This window comes from Zosterops lateralis (assembly GCF_965231275.1).
Source record: "Zosterops lateralis genome assembly, chromosome: 2".
Classification (NCBI taxonomy): Eukaryota; Metazoa; Chordata; class Aves; order Passeriformes; family Zosteropidae; genus Zosterops; species Zosterops lateralis.
The window spans coordinates 15,742,855-15,757,848 of NC_139763.1; the positions used below are offsets into that span (position 1 = coordinate 15,742,855).

A 14,994-nucleotide genomic window follows, 5' to 3' on the forward strand; every position below is an offset into this window, starting at 1 on the left:
GTTCAAGAAGCTTTGTTCATCTTGAAACTAATGTTTAATAATTCTTCATGCTGTGTAACTGCTGTTATAGGAAAGACTGCTTCTTCCAAAAAACGCTGTACCACACAGCACTGTAAAAAGCACATTGGCATTGAGGACTTTTGAGCCCTCAGTTGAGTCACAAAGTCCTCCTTTGTGCAGTAGTAGTTCCTGAAGGCCTGTGTTTATTGTAATAATAATGATGTATATTCGGCACACTGCAGATGTTACACAAATAAAGACCCAGAGGAGTACAAGAGAACACTAAAAGGACAATTTTGTTTCTGGGATATGGCTAAAGTCAAGTCTTTATTTCCCCTCTCCATTTTGACAAGAGAATCTTGGCTCACGCTGGGGACATGTGTAATCCCAATTTAAGGGAAAAGCTAGAAACTGATAGTGTAGGGAGCCAGGATGTGGGATAGAGATAGCAGCAATGTATTCTGTCACTTAAATTACTGGCTTTGTCTTCTGAAGAGGAATGAAAATATAACAAAAAAAGCAGTAATGCAGATATTTGTTAGAACCCAGTCAAGGGAAGCTGTCTTGCAGGGTGGGTTTGTTTTCATGTCTTGTGCAGGCAGGACTACGGTATCTTGCTGTATGTTTCCTTTGATACTTAGTCACTAAACGGAATCACCTGGATATGTTTACAGCTGAATACTTGTATATGCCTTTGACTAAAGGTCTTTACTTGCCTTTGTTTATTTATTACTTGAAAAACAGTCTTGTTCCACTGAAGGAGCATGTACTTTGGAATTCATTGTTTTAACAAGTATCAAGAAAGCTAAAGATAGTGTCAATATTCAGGAAAATATGTCCTGCACTAAATCTAGAGACATCAAATTAAAAACTTCATCTCTTACTCTTTGAAGTAACTAGATTGAATTCTAATTCGTAAAACATTTGAAGTGTTGGGACTTTTTAACATTGAAAGAAAGCTTAGGGATCTTTTTATTTCAAGAAGTTCACTCTCTACAGAGCAATACAATATTGATGTATAAGTCAGACATTTGAGCTGGGCAATCCAATTCAAATATTTCTGCAGTTTGCCTTGGCTTAGAACATCTGTGTAGCATTTTCTATATGAAGGATTTCAAAGGACTAGGCTCAAGGTCATTTTGATCCTCTAACTAATCTCTAGTAAAAAAAAAAAAAACAATCTTTCGGCATTCTCTGCATTGAAGTCTGTAAAGTAGTGATATGTGAGTTCTTAAAATATTTTGTAAAGTTAAATCCATAAAAATACAATTATCACATATAGGACTTAAAATACTTGCTATTGTGCTTAATCATTTAAATGTTGCATAGTGGTGTGATTTCTGAAAGAGATCCTGGTCTCTTTTGTTCTTTTCTGGGAACCAGGAATCAGTAACATCTGCAACAGCCTGTTGCTATCAGGCAATCTGCTTACATTTCCTGTGCTGATCTCTGTAAGAATCAGCAACATGAGTACCACTGCTGCCCAGTATTTCTTTATCACAGCTCTGTGTGTGTGAAATCAGTGTCTTTTTTTTAAAATGTCTTTTCTCCTTTTTTTGACCCTTTTTTTCCCCCCTTCTCTCTCCCCACCCCCCAGCTGTGTCTGACTTGCCTGACAGGAAATTTTCTAATTGCCGGAACAGCTGGTCACAGCAAAAACGCCAGGGTTGGTCTTCCCTGCTAGACTTATGATCGCTCACTCAGAAAATCCAAACATCATGGTTTCTTAGTCATGTTTAAGTTTCTGGCTCCGCGTGTTCGCTCTGTTCGGGTGAGCTTAGTTTCTTGTTTAAGAGAATAAAGGGGGAAGTTTTACTTTAATTTCACTTCTAATTTCAGAGGAGTTTTAGTCTTTCACTGCTTAAGGATCGGCATTGTTTGGATACAAAGAGTTTCGTATTTCCTTAAAAAGAAAAAGTCTGTGATATGTTCATATGTTGTAGAAGTTTCTAAGATACCTGCTGATAACTAAGCCTTATTAGGAACTTGTTACCTGCATGTAAATAGTGTAAAACTTCTATTTCAGAGGGAGGTGGGGGGTGTTAAAATGAGCTTAGCTGTATGTTTTCTCACGGAGAGTTAAGTTTTATTAAAAACTTTTGTATTTTTAATACTTAGTGGCTATTTTAATAGTTACATCTTCATATAGTACTTTAGACTGTAAAATATAGCTCTGTGTGGTGATAGTGAAAATAACTCAGGCTTATTAATATCTTAGATTTACTTCTGAAATGGTATGAAGTGTAGTGATGCTTGCATAACAGTGTTAGGGTTATTCCAACTTTTAAATGATAACTTAGTCATAGCAAATGTTTGATTTATATAATTGTCTTGTTAGGCATATATTTAAGCGTTAAAAAGTTTAGTTTAAGTTGAGAAAAATTACTAGTGGACTATTGTATCATCCCAAACACTATTTCAGAGCTATTTAACATTACATATAAACATGCAATGGGGTAGAACATTTTGTCGTTGGAAATCAAATCAGTTTTTGCATTTACCTTCTGTTCTGCAAATACTGTCAGTGAGGGGGTAAAAAGCCCAAAACCCCATGACCTTCTTGTGTAATGACTTAACATGTTAAGTGAAGGTCTATTAACTTGTAGGAGTGGTAGACACCTACTAACCCATGTACTGGTTTAAACAATATGTAATAGTTTTTGCAATGCGTATTAAAAATTTAAACGGATTTTTTTTTGCCGTAAGAGAAACACCAGAACAAGACATGAATGTGAAACAATAGAACATAAGTTGCGACATAATCAAGCATTTTTTTAATGTTGACCTTATAAGTATTTATCAGCTCAGTGTCCTGAATTATAGTTCTTTTCCACAGGCAACATGAAAGTTATTCCTCAGAAATTTGGTCAAAAATGGCATTGTTTTATCTACTTACAGCAGCCTGGTTAGGTTGTCTTCAACATTGTGTTGATTTTAAAATGCAGACCAAACTAAAGGTTTTCAACCCATATAGATTTCAGTATATGTGTAGGAAATTATGGCAATAAAACAGGATTTGTAGCTTTCATAGATTAGTGCTGAATATGGTCAGGGATTATTTTTCCTTCTAAATAGTTTGGCGCTTTTAAACTTTCGATTAGCTTTTTTTAAATTGCAATTCTCTGAAATGTTAGTGCTTACAAAGTAGGAAAAAAACTTAGAGTTACTGGGAAATGAAAGTTCCACCCAATGAGTGGTTTTTTCCAATGCTGATGAGCACATTTTTGTTCATGAGATAATTTTGTGCTGTTTGATCAAAAGAGAACTGCATTGTAAAACTGCTTTTGGTGACATTGAGCTTTCAAAATGCTTTCAGGAATTCCTCAGCGTACCTGCCAAACACCCTACTGCTCACAGTTCCATTGGGAAGGAAGGGGTAGTATCCTACTTCTATCCTGGCCTTTTATATTTTCATTCCAAGAAAAGAAAGCATTTTCAGTATTACACTCCCAGCCTGGTGATCCACATTTATCCGTAGGGCCTTACCTACCCTCTGGCTTGTTTCTCTGGGAGAGGATTCATTCTTCAAACTCCTATCTTGCTTCATCTGTACAACCAAAAGAATGGGAGTTCTGTCTCAGTAACCAGCTCTGCAGTCTTCATCCTGTGAGTTGGCTACGTGGAACAAATACAGACATAGGCATCCTTCTAGAACTCAAATATGTTGCAGAAAAAGCCAGGAATGAAAAAGACTAGAAAGAGGGTAACGAATAAATACATAAATATATTTTTTCTTTGTTATCTCTATAAATTGTTGTTGTCTGAGAGACTTAAGAATTCAAGAATTTCAAAAAAGCCCAGACCTGAAATTAAACATTTATAAATAGAGTTTTCTTTTAGGAAATCTTACTTTATATCATGTAAAACAATAGATGCTGTCAGCAACCAATGATTGATGTTAGTTGAAATTATAAGTTTTTCTATCTTTTCAAAAGAAGCGAAGACATAAATTGTGAAAGCCTGTATTTCTGACTTTAGATGTCCACATTTAGAACTTCTGCTTTGCTACTCTTGCTTTTCTCTGGTAGTAGTGTAAAACAGACAACACACACAATCCTCAGATCAGCTTGACTTAATTTTGTGCCTGGAACTGCCTTGCTTTTTGTTGTACTGGAAAAATTGGTACTTCAGAAGTAGGATTTTTAATCAGCTTTTTGGAGCAATTGTTTGTGTATGAGCATATAAGTAGTGATTAGTTCTATTAAATGACTCAATTTGAATATTAGTCACAGATATAAAGAATAGGTTTTCGTCCATGATTTAGCTCACTAACAGTACTTACCAAAGTAATGGGAGGCTGTGAAGTACTTGCTGGACTGTGAGTTTTATTTTTAAGGTAGTTTTGAACTTGAAGGTAGAAGTATAAAAAAGTATAGAATTTATGAATGTGTATAAAAGGTGTCTAAGATATTTCAAAATACCTAGACTGGTGCACTCTTCACATTTTTAACTCCAATTTTTACCTTAATGAAGGTTTCTATAGGCTCTAATAAAAGAGGTAAAAGTAACTGGTTTTCAGCTTGTTGGCTCTTTATTACTTCAAAAAGTATAACTCAAAAGGAGATTTCATTTCTGCAGATAATGCTGAAAATCCTATGTTCGTAACAAGTTGGGAAAGTAAAAATGCATCTAGGAGACTTCCTGACTCAAGGGAGGGGAGGAAAAGGAAATTCTGTATATGAGCTGGGGAACTGTGCCAACATTGAGTCATCCTTTTAAAATCACTTGATATCCAATAAGCTGACTGTCCTTACAGGATATAGCTGCATTATGTAACTTCAGCACCAAGGTTTAATATCACAGTCAATACTTCAGAAATGGTTTATTTGATTATTGAGATCAACATTATGATGCCTGTGATAGACAAATTCTTTGCCAAACACGGCCATATACAGCAGAGCTCTTAGCAGTACAGTGAGGGCTGACAAAGTGTAAAAGGCAACCTACAACTATTGTTGGAGCAATGTTAAGTAAATGGCTAGGGAATCCATTTTTCTTTTTTCAGCCTTATCTTTGCTTGTAGTGAATGTACATGTGTTTCAGGAAAGTGCATTTGTCTAAAGGAAGCAAAACATTCCTGAAAAGAAATTGAGAGGGGTGCAAACAAAGCCGCTACTTCTGTACTGAAAATGGAAAAATCGATGTTGCTACATAATCAATACTAACTAATGAAAAATTATAAAAGCAGTATCTTGGCTGCTGCACATTTCTCAGAAGAAAAATTAGATTGCAGTTAGTTCTTAATTTATTGGATTTGCTTTTTTTAAAATTGTACGATAAACAGCATACACTGATTTTAGGACTGATACACTGATTTAGGTCTTGTCTTGAAAATAGCTGATGTTTGAGGAAGGTGTTCACCCATATGGGCAGTATGGTTTTGACTTAATTGTTATGATTAAAGCTATCAAAAGAAATTTTTTTCCCCTCTGATTCCTGACTATAAAAGTTGAAGTTCCAGGACTGTGATCTTTCCTTATTGTGATTCTGGCTGTTTCTCATATGTAAATTATCCTCATATAAAATAGATACAACAAATATTGCAATATGTGATTTTAAACTGAAAATATTCATTAAATAGTTCCCTAAAGAGTTTCTGATGGCATCCCAACAACATTTTCTAATGTATAATAGGGTCTGTTTAAAAGAAGTATTAAAGTCACAATACTGTCACAGTTAAATACTAAATGGTGTATTAAGAAAAAAAATCTTGCAGACTTTGGGGGAGTGACTCGACTTTGCCAGGCAGTGACTCTTGGAAGGACTCTCAGGACCACTGAACACAGCCCCGTGCTTGGTCCCCCAGCAGCTGTGCTCGCTGCAGGTCGAGGCAGGAGGATTGATTGTGGCTGGAAGCGTGGGAGCCATTGCTCTGTGTGCAGCATAAATCAGGGATGCAGAGGCTTCCATAATAAAATGAACAATCAAGTAGTAAAAAAAAAAAAAAAATCAGGAAAGACTTTACAAGAATGTGAGCTGTAAAAAACACTTTACAGTGGAAAACCTGAAAAAATTCTTAAGGAGCAAATTAACTAAGACTACTTATTTTCTGTAAGTAACTATATGTCAAAGATGGTTCCGTTTTGTACCTTCTTTACTCTCTTAAGACTGGTACAGAATTAACAAGTTAAGATGAAACCTGGGTAATGCTGGAACCAGGATTATCAGTATTTAAATTAATTTCTCCAACAGTTGCTTAAGATGGCTTAGCTATTATAAAGGTTTTAGTTATTTATTGAGATTAAATTTTGTTAATATTCTTATCTAATGCTTACCTGAAGTCAAAGTCTTAACCTCATTTTGACAGTTTTTAGTTAGCATGTCAACAATGTTTGATGTCTGGGAAGAACTTCTATGATTACTGGACCCATCCAAGGATTTGTTGAATGTGTCAGATTTCCCTCCCGCTGGGTTGGATCAACTTGAATATGTGTAGCCACATCTGTCCTAGTGATGTGTGCTTCTTATTGGAAAATGGCAGTTTATTTAAAAGTCCTACTGATAGTCAAGTTTTTTCTCAGTTCTAAAAGAGCAAAGATACTACAGGAGTTTCTTTCTGTCCAAAAATTGTTGTAAAGTTCAGAGATTTTATTTAAAATCAGTGTGAGTTTTGTCCCTGTCCTTGTTTCCTTATGTCCTTTATTTCATAATTTCCATCTCTGTTAGATACAGAAGGGATTGGTGTATGGCCTTTTACTTTTTTCAACCATGAAACCTTTTATTCTGATCTTACATGTTTGGTGTTGTATTTCTTGTTATATTTTGTATAGCCAACGAGTGTGCAGAGGGGAAGTTTTTGATCAGTATTTAGTCATCTGCCAGCTGAAATTCACTGCAACTCTTCAGAGATTTTCACCTTTATCTGGGCAATGTTCATTCTGTGGGAAAGTGAACATACAGCCAGCCTTGTTTTGCACACAGTTCTTGTGAGTCCCTTGTTGTAGCAGGGTGCGGATGTTGTGTGTTATCTTCAATATCCCCTTCCTGATGCAAAGGACTCAAGATAGGATAGTTACTCATCACATGTCTCACTCAGTAATGACTGAAGGGATTTTCTAAATCAACCTTTTATGAAGAGAACTTTCTCAGAAATCTGTTTCTGAATTTGTTCCAGGTGGAGCTTGGATATGGTGGAGTCACTTATTTTGTTTAGCCTTTAGCTGCTGTTACTTCTTTTTTGTCATCAAATAAGAACATCCATTTTCCACAATAATGCACCTCAGAGTAATCCAAAAAGTTATGCCAATCCTTATGAAGTGTTTCAACATGTTAAATACAAATAGAATGCTCTTTCAAAAAGCCTTAATCTATAGGCACTCGTGGCATATACTGCATATACCTGTCTTTGCTCTTGGTATGGTAAACAAATTAAACTGTCCAGGTTTTTTGTTACTCTCTGCATAGTTAATCAGAAAGTTGTTTGTTGGGTTTTTTTGGTGGTTTTTTTGTTGTTGTTTGTTTTTTGTTTGTTTGTTTTGTGAGGGTTTTTTATGGGGTTTTTTGTTTGGTTTTGGTGGGGTTTTTTGGTTTTTTGTGGGTTTTTTTTGTTGTTGTTGTTGTTTGGGGGTTTTTTTGGTGGGGTTTTTTTGTGGTTTTGGTGGGGGTTTTTTTTTTGGTTGTTTTGTTTTGGGGTTTTTTTGGGTTTTTGTTTTTTGTTATTTTTTTTTAATTTGAGTTTTTTTAAAATCTCACACTATTATAATCAAATAAAATCTTCCTGGACCCTTCCAGCCCCCAATCCTGCTGTGCATGCCTATCTTTGTTATCTTTGGCTATCTTGCTTTTGGTCAACTGTTAAGTTTAATTTCACTGAAGCTGACAGCAGAGACTGCAGTCAGTCTTTCTGTTCAGGATGGGTCCAGTTTACTTTTAGAGTCACATGCTATTGACTTTAATATTTGAATGTCTTAAGCTGTAAATGTTTCCCTGAACATTCTTTCCCTTACCTTTCCAGTTCTATGTCACTTCATGACTTTACACCCCATAAATGTCATCTGTAAGTAGGAGCAATTTAAGTACACTGGTCCATTATTTTTTTTTTGCACTAAAAAATACATCTTTTTACAATTTTTAGGTAGTTGCTGCTTTTTTTCCTTTGGAGTAATTTATGCATATCATAATTTTAATTTATACTTTCAGTATATTGAAAAGTGTATACTCAAGTCTTTGTCACTCATCATGAAGCTGATGGACTAATTAGTTCTTTTAATAACTGTTATAACTGTCATTAAGATTTAAGTGTTTAAAATATTTCTACTCATACTCCCATAATTTTGAGTATCCAGAAAAGGAGAAATCTGTCTTCCAGAAATACCTTTCCTAAGTAAGCATTCCATACATAATACAGCAGTTTATTCTTTGATGTTCTGGTTAAGTTAATTCACATCTAGTTATTACACCTCTTTAAGCATAAATTCTTGCTGAATTTCCTATATCTGTCCCAGTATTTTGAAATTTCTTTGCCAAGCAGTTGTTACCGTGCATGTTCACATTTTACTTGTGCATTTTTTTCAGGAAGCTGCGGCTGAGAATTTTAGGTGCAGTGAGACTCCTGTGGTGTTTGAATGTGCTAATATTCTTTGTTCTGAATGGCTTTCCTCTTCCTGCTACGAGTAAGAGCACAGATCCGATCCTGTGCTGCCTATTTAGATGATTTGTAGTATTTCCTTGTGAATTATTTTGCCAATATTGCAGCATACACTTACATATTTTTAAAAATTATTTTAGTCTTTAGTTGTTTCTTTCTCCTTTTTACATAAAATTTGTAGAGTAAGAATTCCATTTTTTGAGGTGCTATTTAAAACTTAACGAGTGTCACAATGGTATTGTAGATTTTACTGGCAATTTTCCTAAATACCAGTTCGGAGTCCAGTTTAGTAGTCCTAGACCAGCTTTTCAGCTGTCCCTGGAACACACTGCTCAGAAAAAGGTCTGCAGATAACATACAGCTTGTTCTGCACTGATGAGCTTATGCCATCCAGCTCTGCATGAGCCACTTCTTTACACAGCAGTTTTCAGGTCTCCTACTGAAAATTCAGAATTCTGAAGGGTGAATTACAGAAGAGTCTGTGTATGGATAAACTCATGTTTTTCTCTTGCTTTTCTGGGCTTTTTCATTACAATGGAGAAATATGTACCTGGTAAGACTCTGTTTCTACTTCCTTTAGGGTTTGAAGTCTGGTTTCCTTTTAACACATTATCTATTAGTTGTTCCTGTAATAAGATGTCAGAAAAAAAATACAAGTATTTTATGTTGCAGCAGGGTTTATTTATCTTTGAATTAAAAAGTGAAGGTAAAGGAAATTCACATAAATTCAATTACTAGAAGTAAAATGAGTGTTTAATGTTTAAGTACCTAAAATATTGGGGTTTTTTTCCAACAACATGATTAGGCTATTATTTTTATAGCCTTATAATGATTAAATAGTTTTTCAGTGCTTCCCTAGAAGGTCCTTCTTGTTTTACTGGCAAGCATGTTTCCTATTCCAATTGGCAGCTGATTACTTAAGGTAAAAATGGGTTGCTCTTAGTGTTGCAGAATTCTCCTTTTTTTCCTTTAAAATTTTTCATTCAGATTTTATTTGTCTGCACCATAATGGTCCATTTGGTGTTCTTTCCTATGTGTATGTGTGTGTTCTTGTGCATAGACATACATTGTGAGGTATATTACTATAAGCTTTCTTATATGGAGACACTCCCCAGAATAGTTCTGACTTGCAGACTGTACCAGTACAGGAAATTATCCTGGAATATAGTATTTTAAACTCATACCTAAACTTGTTTGTCACTCACTTCCTTTCTAGGCCAGTGGCCAGTGTTAACACTGTTGCATTGTTAAAGAAACTCAGAGAAATGTTACCTTCTGTTTGTTTCCTTGTATTCTGTATTTAGTTTCAATGTGGTGGAAGCCAGTAGCAACCACTTAAAAGTTGACTCACATGGTTGTTTTGGGTTTGTTGTTTTGTTTTGTTGTTTTGTTTTTTTTTTTAATGGCTTTCTGAGGTAGTGTAGCTTTCTAGTGTGAAGAAGGCTTTGAGAGAGCTGTATGCCTAGAAGAGGAAATCATGTCTTGCGACTTTTTTTTTAGACCCTGCTGCAGTATCAGGCTTGAGAAAGGGAGCTTTGCAATCTTATGAATAACAGAAATAAAAGGTTGGCAGTAGGGTATAGTTGTAGCTGGAAGGAAGACCCCACCATTGCAACTGGTGAGTTGACTGTCTGTACCTGTGTGAACATTGTCAAGGAATGGAAGAAAGGAGAGGAGGACCAAGTATTCCAGCATCTCATTTATTTTCAATTCATCACATGGGACAAATGTTTTTGCCAAGTACCAGGGAATGATCAAACAATTCAGTACCAGATGGAACTGCTGGCTTCTCTTCCAGTTTACTGCAAGATGACATCTATCATCTGATGTAATTAGTGCAGTTGGTTGAGAATAGAGATCTCTTTTTACAGTGTGTAAGACTTGTATTTTAATTCAGGCAGATAGTGAGGCTTGATTACCTCTGCATATAATTTGTGTTTCAAAGAAGACTTAGCTTTTGTATTTTTAACTGAATTTGCAGAACACTGTTTAGGTTAAAATAACAGTTAGGTCAGAAAAGGAAACTACAAATTTGTGGGCAACCGCTCATCATAAATCTTGCTCCCAAACAAGTGTTACTGACAAACTAAAGTTGGATATCATTTGAGTTCCTTTTCGTTTAAAGCAGAGTTCTGTTAGGTCTGCCTTTTATGGATTGAAGAGTAGCTGAGCCCTGAGAAAATGCAAAGTCTGGGAATATTTGCTTGGTATCAGGAACATGAAGTGCTGGTTTGGGGTTTGTTTTGTTTTTTAGAGGGTGCTCAAAATAACCACGGGAAAGTTGGTTGCATAATAATTGCAAGGCTTTCAAAAATAATAATTTTTGTTTGTGTATACAGAGCAGGTTAATATATTTTCTTCTTTTCTTGTTCTTGTTGAGTTTTGTAATTGGGTTTGTTTTTAAACTTTGAGTTTTGTTTTTAAAGCAATATAGAATCATAGAAGGGTTTGGGTAGGAAGGGACCGTAAAGGTCAGCTAATTCTAACCCTCTTGCCCTGGGCAGGGACACCTCCCACTAGATCAGATTGCTCAGGGCCTTATCTGGCCTGGCTTTGAACACTGCCAGGGTTGGGGCATCTACAACCTCCCTGGGCAATCTATTCCAGTATCTCACCATCCTCACAGTAAAGAATTTCTTCCTAATACCTGACCTAAATTGCCCTTTTTCCTGTTTGTTCCCATTACTCCCTTGATGAAGGATCCCCCTCTGGCTTCCCTGTATGCCCCCTTCAGATACTGGAAGGTTGCTGTGGGGTCTCCATGCAAACTTCTCTCCTCTAGACTGAACAGCCCCAACTTTGTCAGCCTGTCTTCATAGGAGGGTGCTCCAGTCCTCTTGCCAACTTCATGGCCCTCCTCTGGACTTGCTCCAACAGGTCCGTGTCCTTCTTACATCCACCTGATTGCTTTGCATCCCTGAAGGCAGCAGATAAAAAAGATTTGAGAATGTTCCATTTCACATGTTTTTGACTTTCCCAAGATTGCTAGGGAGCAAATAGATAGAACAGTTAAGCAGAAATCAAAGTATCAAAGTATCTGAAGTAATGTGTACTTGGCAGCCTGTTTTGCTGAGCTGTTCTGTTCCTCTTGTGGGATTCTCTTAAGATTCAGTGGGTGGTTTAAGTAGTATGTAATCCAACTAATTTAAAATATAAAACTACAGGTGTCCACTAGCAATTTATTCCTTTGACAAGTAAAGGGAAATATTTCTTTCAGACTCTGTAAAAATTCAGCTGGGAGTCAACAATGGTAGTATTTTCTCCTGAAAACATAGAGAGGTTCAGATTATTAGGTGGAGTACTCAGCATGCCTGGGCACACACATGCAACATTTTGGCTGTCTTAAAATGGAAACAGGCACCTAAACTTAGAAAACTTCTTGGATTTGTCTTGGTTGTTCTAAAACTATTCTTGAAACTATATTCTTCACATTAAAATATCTTTTTTTTCACTCCCTGATTTTGAAAGTTGCCAGCATGTTTTGTGCATTATTCCAAATCATGTGCTAGAGTTTTTTAATATATACAGACTCTCACACACAATCTCAGGATTTCTTGTTTCCAGTTTTGTAATCTTTTGAAAAAAAGAATCTTTTGAAGAAGAATTGTCAGTCTGGGAGAAGTATGTGTTGGAATATGCTGACCTGGGTGGACAGGTGCTTTGCATTTGTATACAGTACTGAAATGATCAGATGCAAAAGGATACTTTCAGCACTAATTCATGCACATAAATTTTGCAGAATGATTGAAAAACATAAAAATTAGCACTTCAGAAACACAGATTTAGAACTCTGCCTCTACTAACCTATCACTATAACTAATTAGTGCACATTTTGATGCATATAGATGAAGAGAAAGACTGGAGCATAGAAGACATACTCTTAGAGGAAAATCAGAATATCCTGAAGTTGAAGGGACTCATCAAGATCATTGAGGTCCAACTCCTGGTCTCGCACAGCACCATCCCCAAGAGTCACACCACGTCCCCAAGAGCACTGTCCAAATGCTCCTTGAACTCTGTCAGGCTTGATGCTGTGACCACTTCTCTGGGGAGCTGTTCCAGTGCCCAGTCACTCTCTGGATGAAGAACCTTTTCCTAATATTCAGCCTAAACCTCCTCTGACACAACTTCAGGCCGTTCCCTCAGCTCCTGCTGCTGGATAGGTAGAGAACACTTAAGCAGACAGAGCGTTCCTAAGTCTGTGGGCCCTGATGGGATGTGCATGAGTGCTGAGGGGCTGGCAGCTGTCACTGTGAGGCCACTCTTGATTATTTTCTAATTATGATGACCAGGAGAGGTGACTGAAGACTGAAGGAAAGCAAATGTCAACTCCTGCCTTCAAAAAGGGCAAGAAGGAGGATCCAGGTATCCCGTATCCAGGATACAAGTTGGTCAGCCAGGCCTTAATCCCCAGGAAAATCGTGCAGAAACGAAGCATTTCTGTGTACGTGGAGGACAAAAGGTAGCTGGGGTTATTCAGAATGGATTCACAATGGTGAAATGATGTTTGAGCAGCCTGAAGGGAGGGTGCAGAGAGTTTTTTTCTGTGCTGCCCAGTGTGAGGACCTGAGGCAATGGGCAAAAAAGGAAATTCAGGAGTTTCTGTCTGAACATCAGGAAACACTTTTTCACTGTCAGGCTGGCTGAGCCCTGGCACGGGCTGCACAGGGAGGTTGTCACAATCCATGGAGATATTCAGGTCCTGGGCAGCTGGCTCTGGGTGGCCCTGCTTGAGCAGAGGGTTTAGAGTTAGACAAGATGGTCTCCAGAGGTCCCTTTCAGTGTCAACCATTCTGTGAAACAGGTCTAAGAGTTCCTCATTAAATAGATGAAAGGTATTCTCAGATTTATTTTATTCACTATAACCCATAGAAGAAATAAAGAATCGACAAGAAGTTGAAACTATAGATAGTATATTTTTTTCTGTATATTAACTAAGAGTCAGTTGCGTTTTAACTTACAGTAGATTGGATTGCATGTAGTGCCCAGAGCGATCTTCAGATGACATTAACAAGAATGCAGGTTTTTTACTTACTTGATGCTGATAAGCTCTGAAATTCTTTCCTTGTGTGGCAAGGAGTGTCACTTTCCATGAGATTTTCTAATTCAATGCAGAAAATACTGAATTAATTGCAGAGCACAAGAAGATAAGATTCACTGTTGCTTAGAGCTTTCTGGTGACCAGTTTCTCACAGAAGGGGAAAGGATGAAGACCAGGCAGCTTTTATAGGATAGACTCTCCTTGGGAAGAAAAGCAGAATACTTTCTTCAACAGAATTTTGTCAATGGCAGGTGGAGCCTGCTGCTGACGTAGGGTGGACAGTGTTGCTCTGTGGGGAAATGTCTTGAGTCTCACACTGTCTTAAAATGTGAGCATTAGCATTGCTGCAGCATAGTGGTCCTCTAGGTGTGCTTTAAGATTACTAAATTCTTAAGAGGATTGGTTGCCATTATTGGTTGTGAATCTGGAACGAAAATATTAATTCTATAATATGGGCCTAAGAAAAAAAGCTTGGGAATTGCTGACTTCTGTCAACTCTGTTATTGTCTGGATCCTGGAGCATCTCTAAAAGTGTAAGCTACGTTGTTACTGAACTAGTGCTGTCTTAATTAGGCAAATATCATTGCTGAATGGCTTTTGGCTACATTTGGCATTGTCTAGTTCATTGGGTTCAGTGGTACTGGGTATTTTTCAACATATTGTGAATTTGTAAATATTTGTAAACCATTAATCTAAATTTATTCCTCTGTTTTCCTCTGCCAGGAAGAAGGAAGTATCAAAGAAATTGCAATAACTCACCATGTAAAGGAGGGACATGAGAAAGCAGACCCTTCACAGTTTGAACTTCTGAAAGTACTAGGACAAGGATCCTTTGGAAAGGTTGGTAACTGGATTCTTGTGGAGCCAATTATTCAGAAATATAGCATTGAATATTGGTTGTGAAATATTTAGAACTGCCACGGTTTTGCATTAAGGCAATGTTGCAAGTGAAAACTGCTTTCGAAATTAGTACTAATTAGGTGCTGTAATTGTGGCAGATCTTTTTAAGCAGTATTTTTTTACATGTTAGCATGACATGTGGATTTCAAAGTTCAATAGAAAAAATGGCTTGATGTGAAATAATTCAGTATTTCCTGTTAAAATAGAATGTCATTCTTCTCTAACTATTCTTCTCTATTTGAGAGGGTGAGGGTTGAAAGAGTTTTTTGATAAGTATTCCTTGTTGCTTGCTAATGGTAGGACATCACCAGTACAGAAGCTGGTTTTTTGTAGCATGTTGCAACTGTAATGAACAAATTTTAGGCAATAATGGCTAATGAAGTAAATGTGATACACCCCAGTCATGTTCATTATCTCTCATAATTTGGTTATGGTGCAATGTACCTTGATATTTATCTGAACATCT

At 36.8% G+C, this 14,994-nt stretch overlaps 1 protein-coding gene across 3 annotated transcripts in view; it reads left to right on the forward strand.

The window, feature by feature from the left end:
• Positions 1-14,994, forward strand: part of RPS6KA3 (ribosomal protein S6 kinase A3) — a 74,925-nt gene that overhangs the window by 20,342 nt on the left and 39,589 nt on the right. For 2 of the 3 annotated variants that reach the window (XM_083854737.1, XM_083854738.1), the window contains exon 3: positions 14,352-14,468. In XM_083854737.1, the coding sequence (XP_083710863.1) occupies positions 14,352-14,468 (117 nt within the window). Of the gene's footprint in view, positions 1-1,662; positions 1,772-14,351; positions 14,469-14,994 lie in introns of those variants that run through there. The other variant, XM_083854739.1, reaches the window with a different exon arrangement.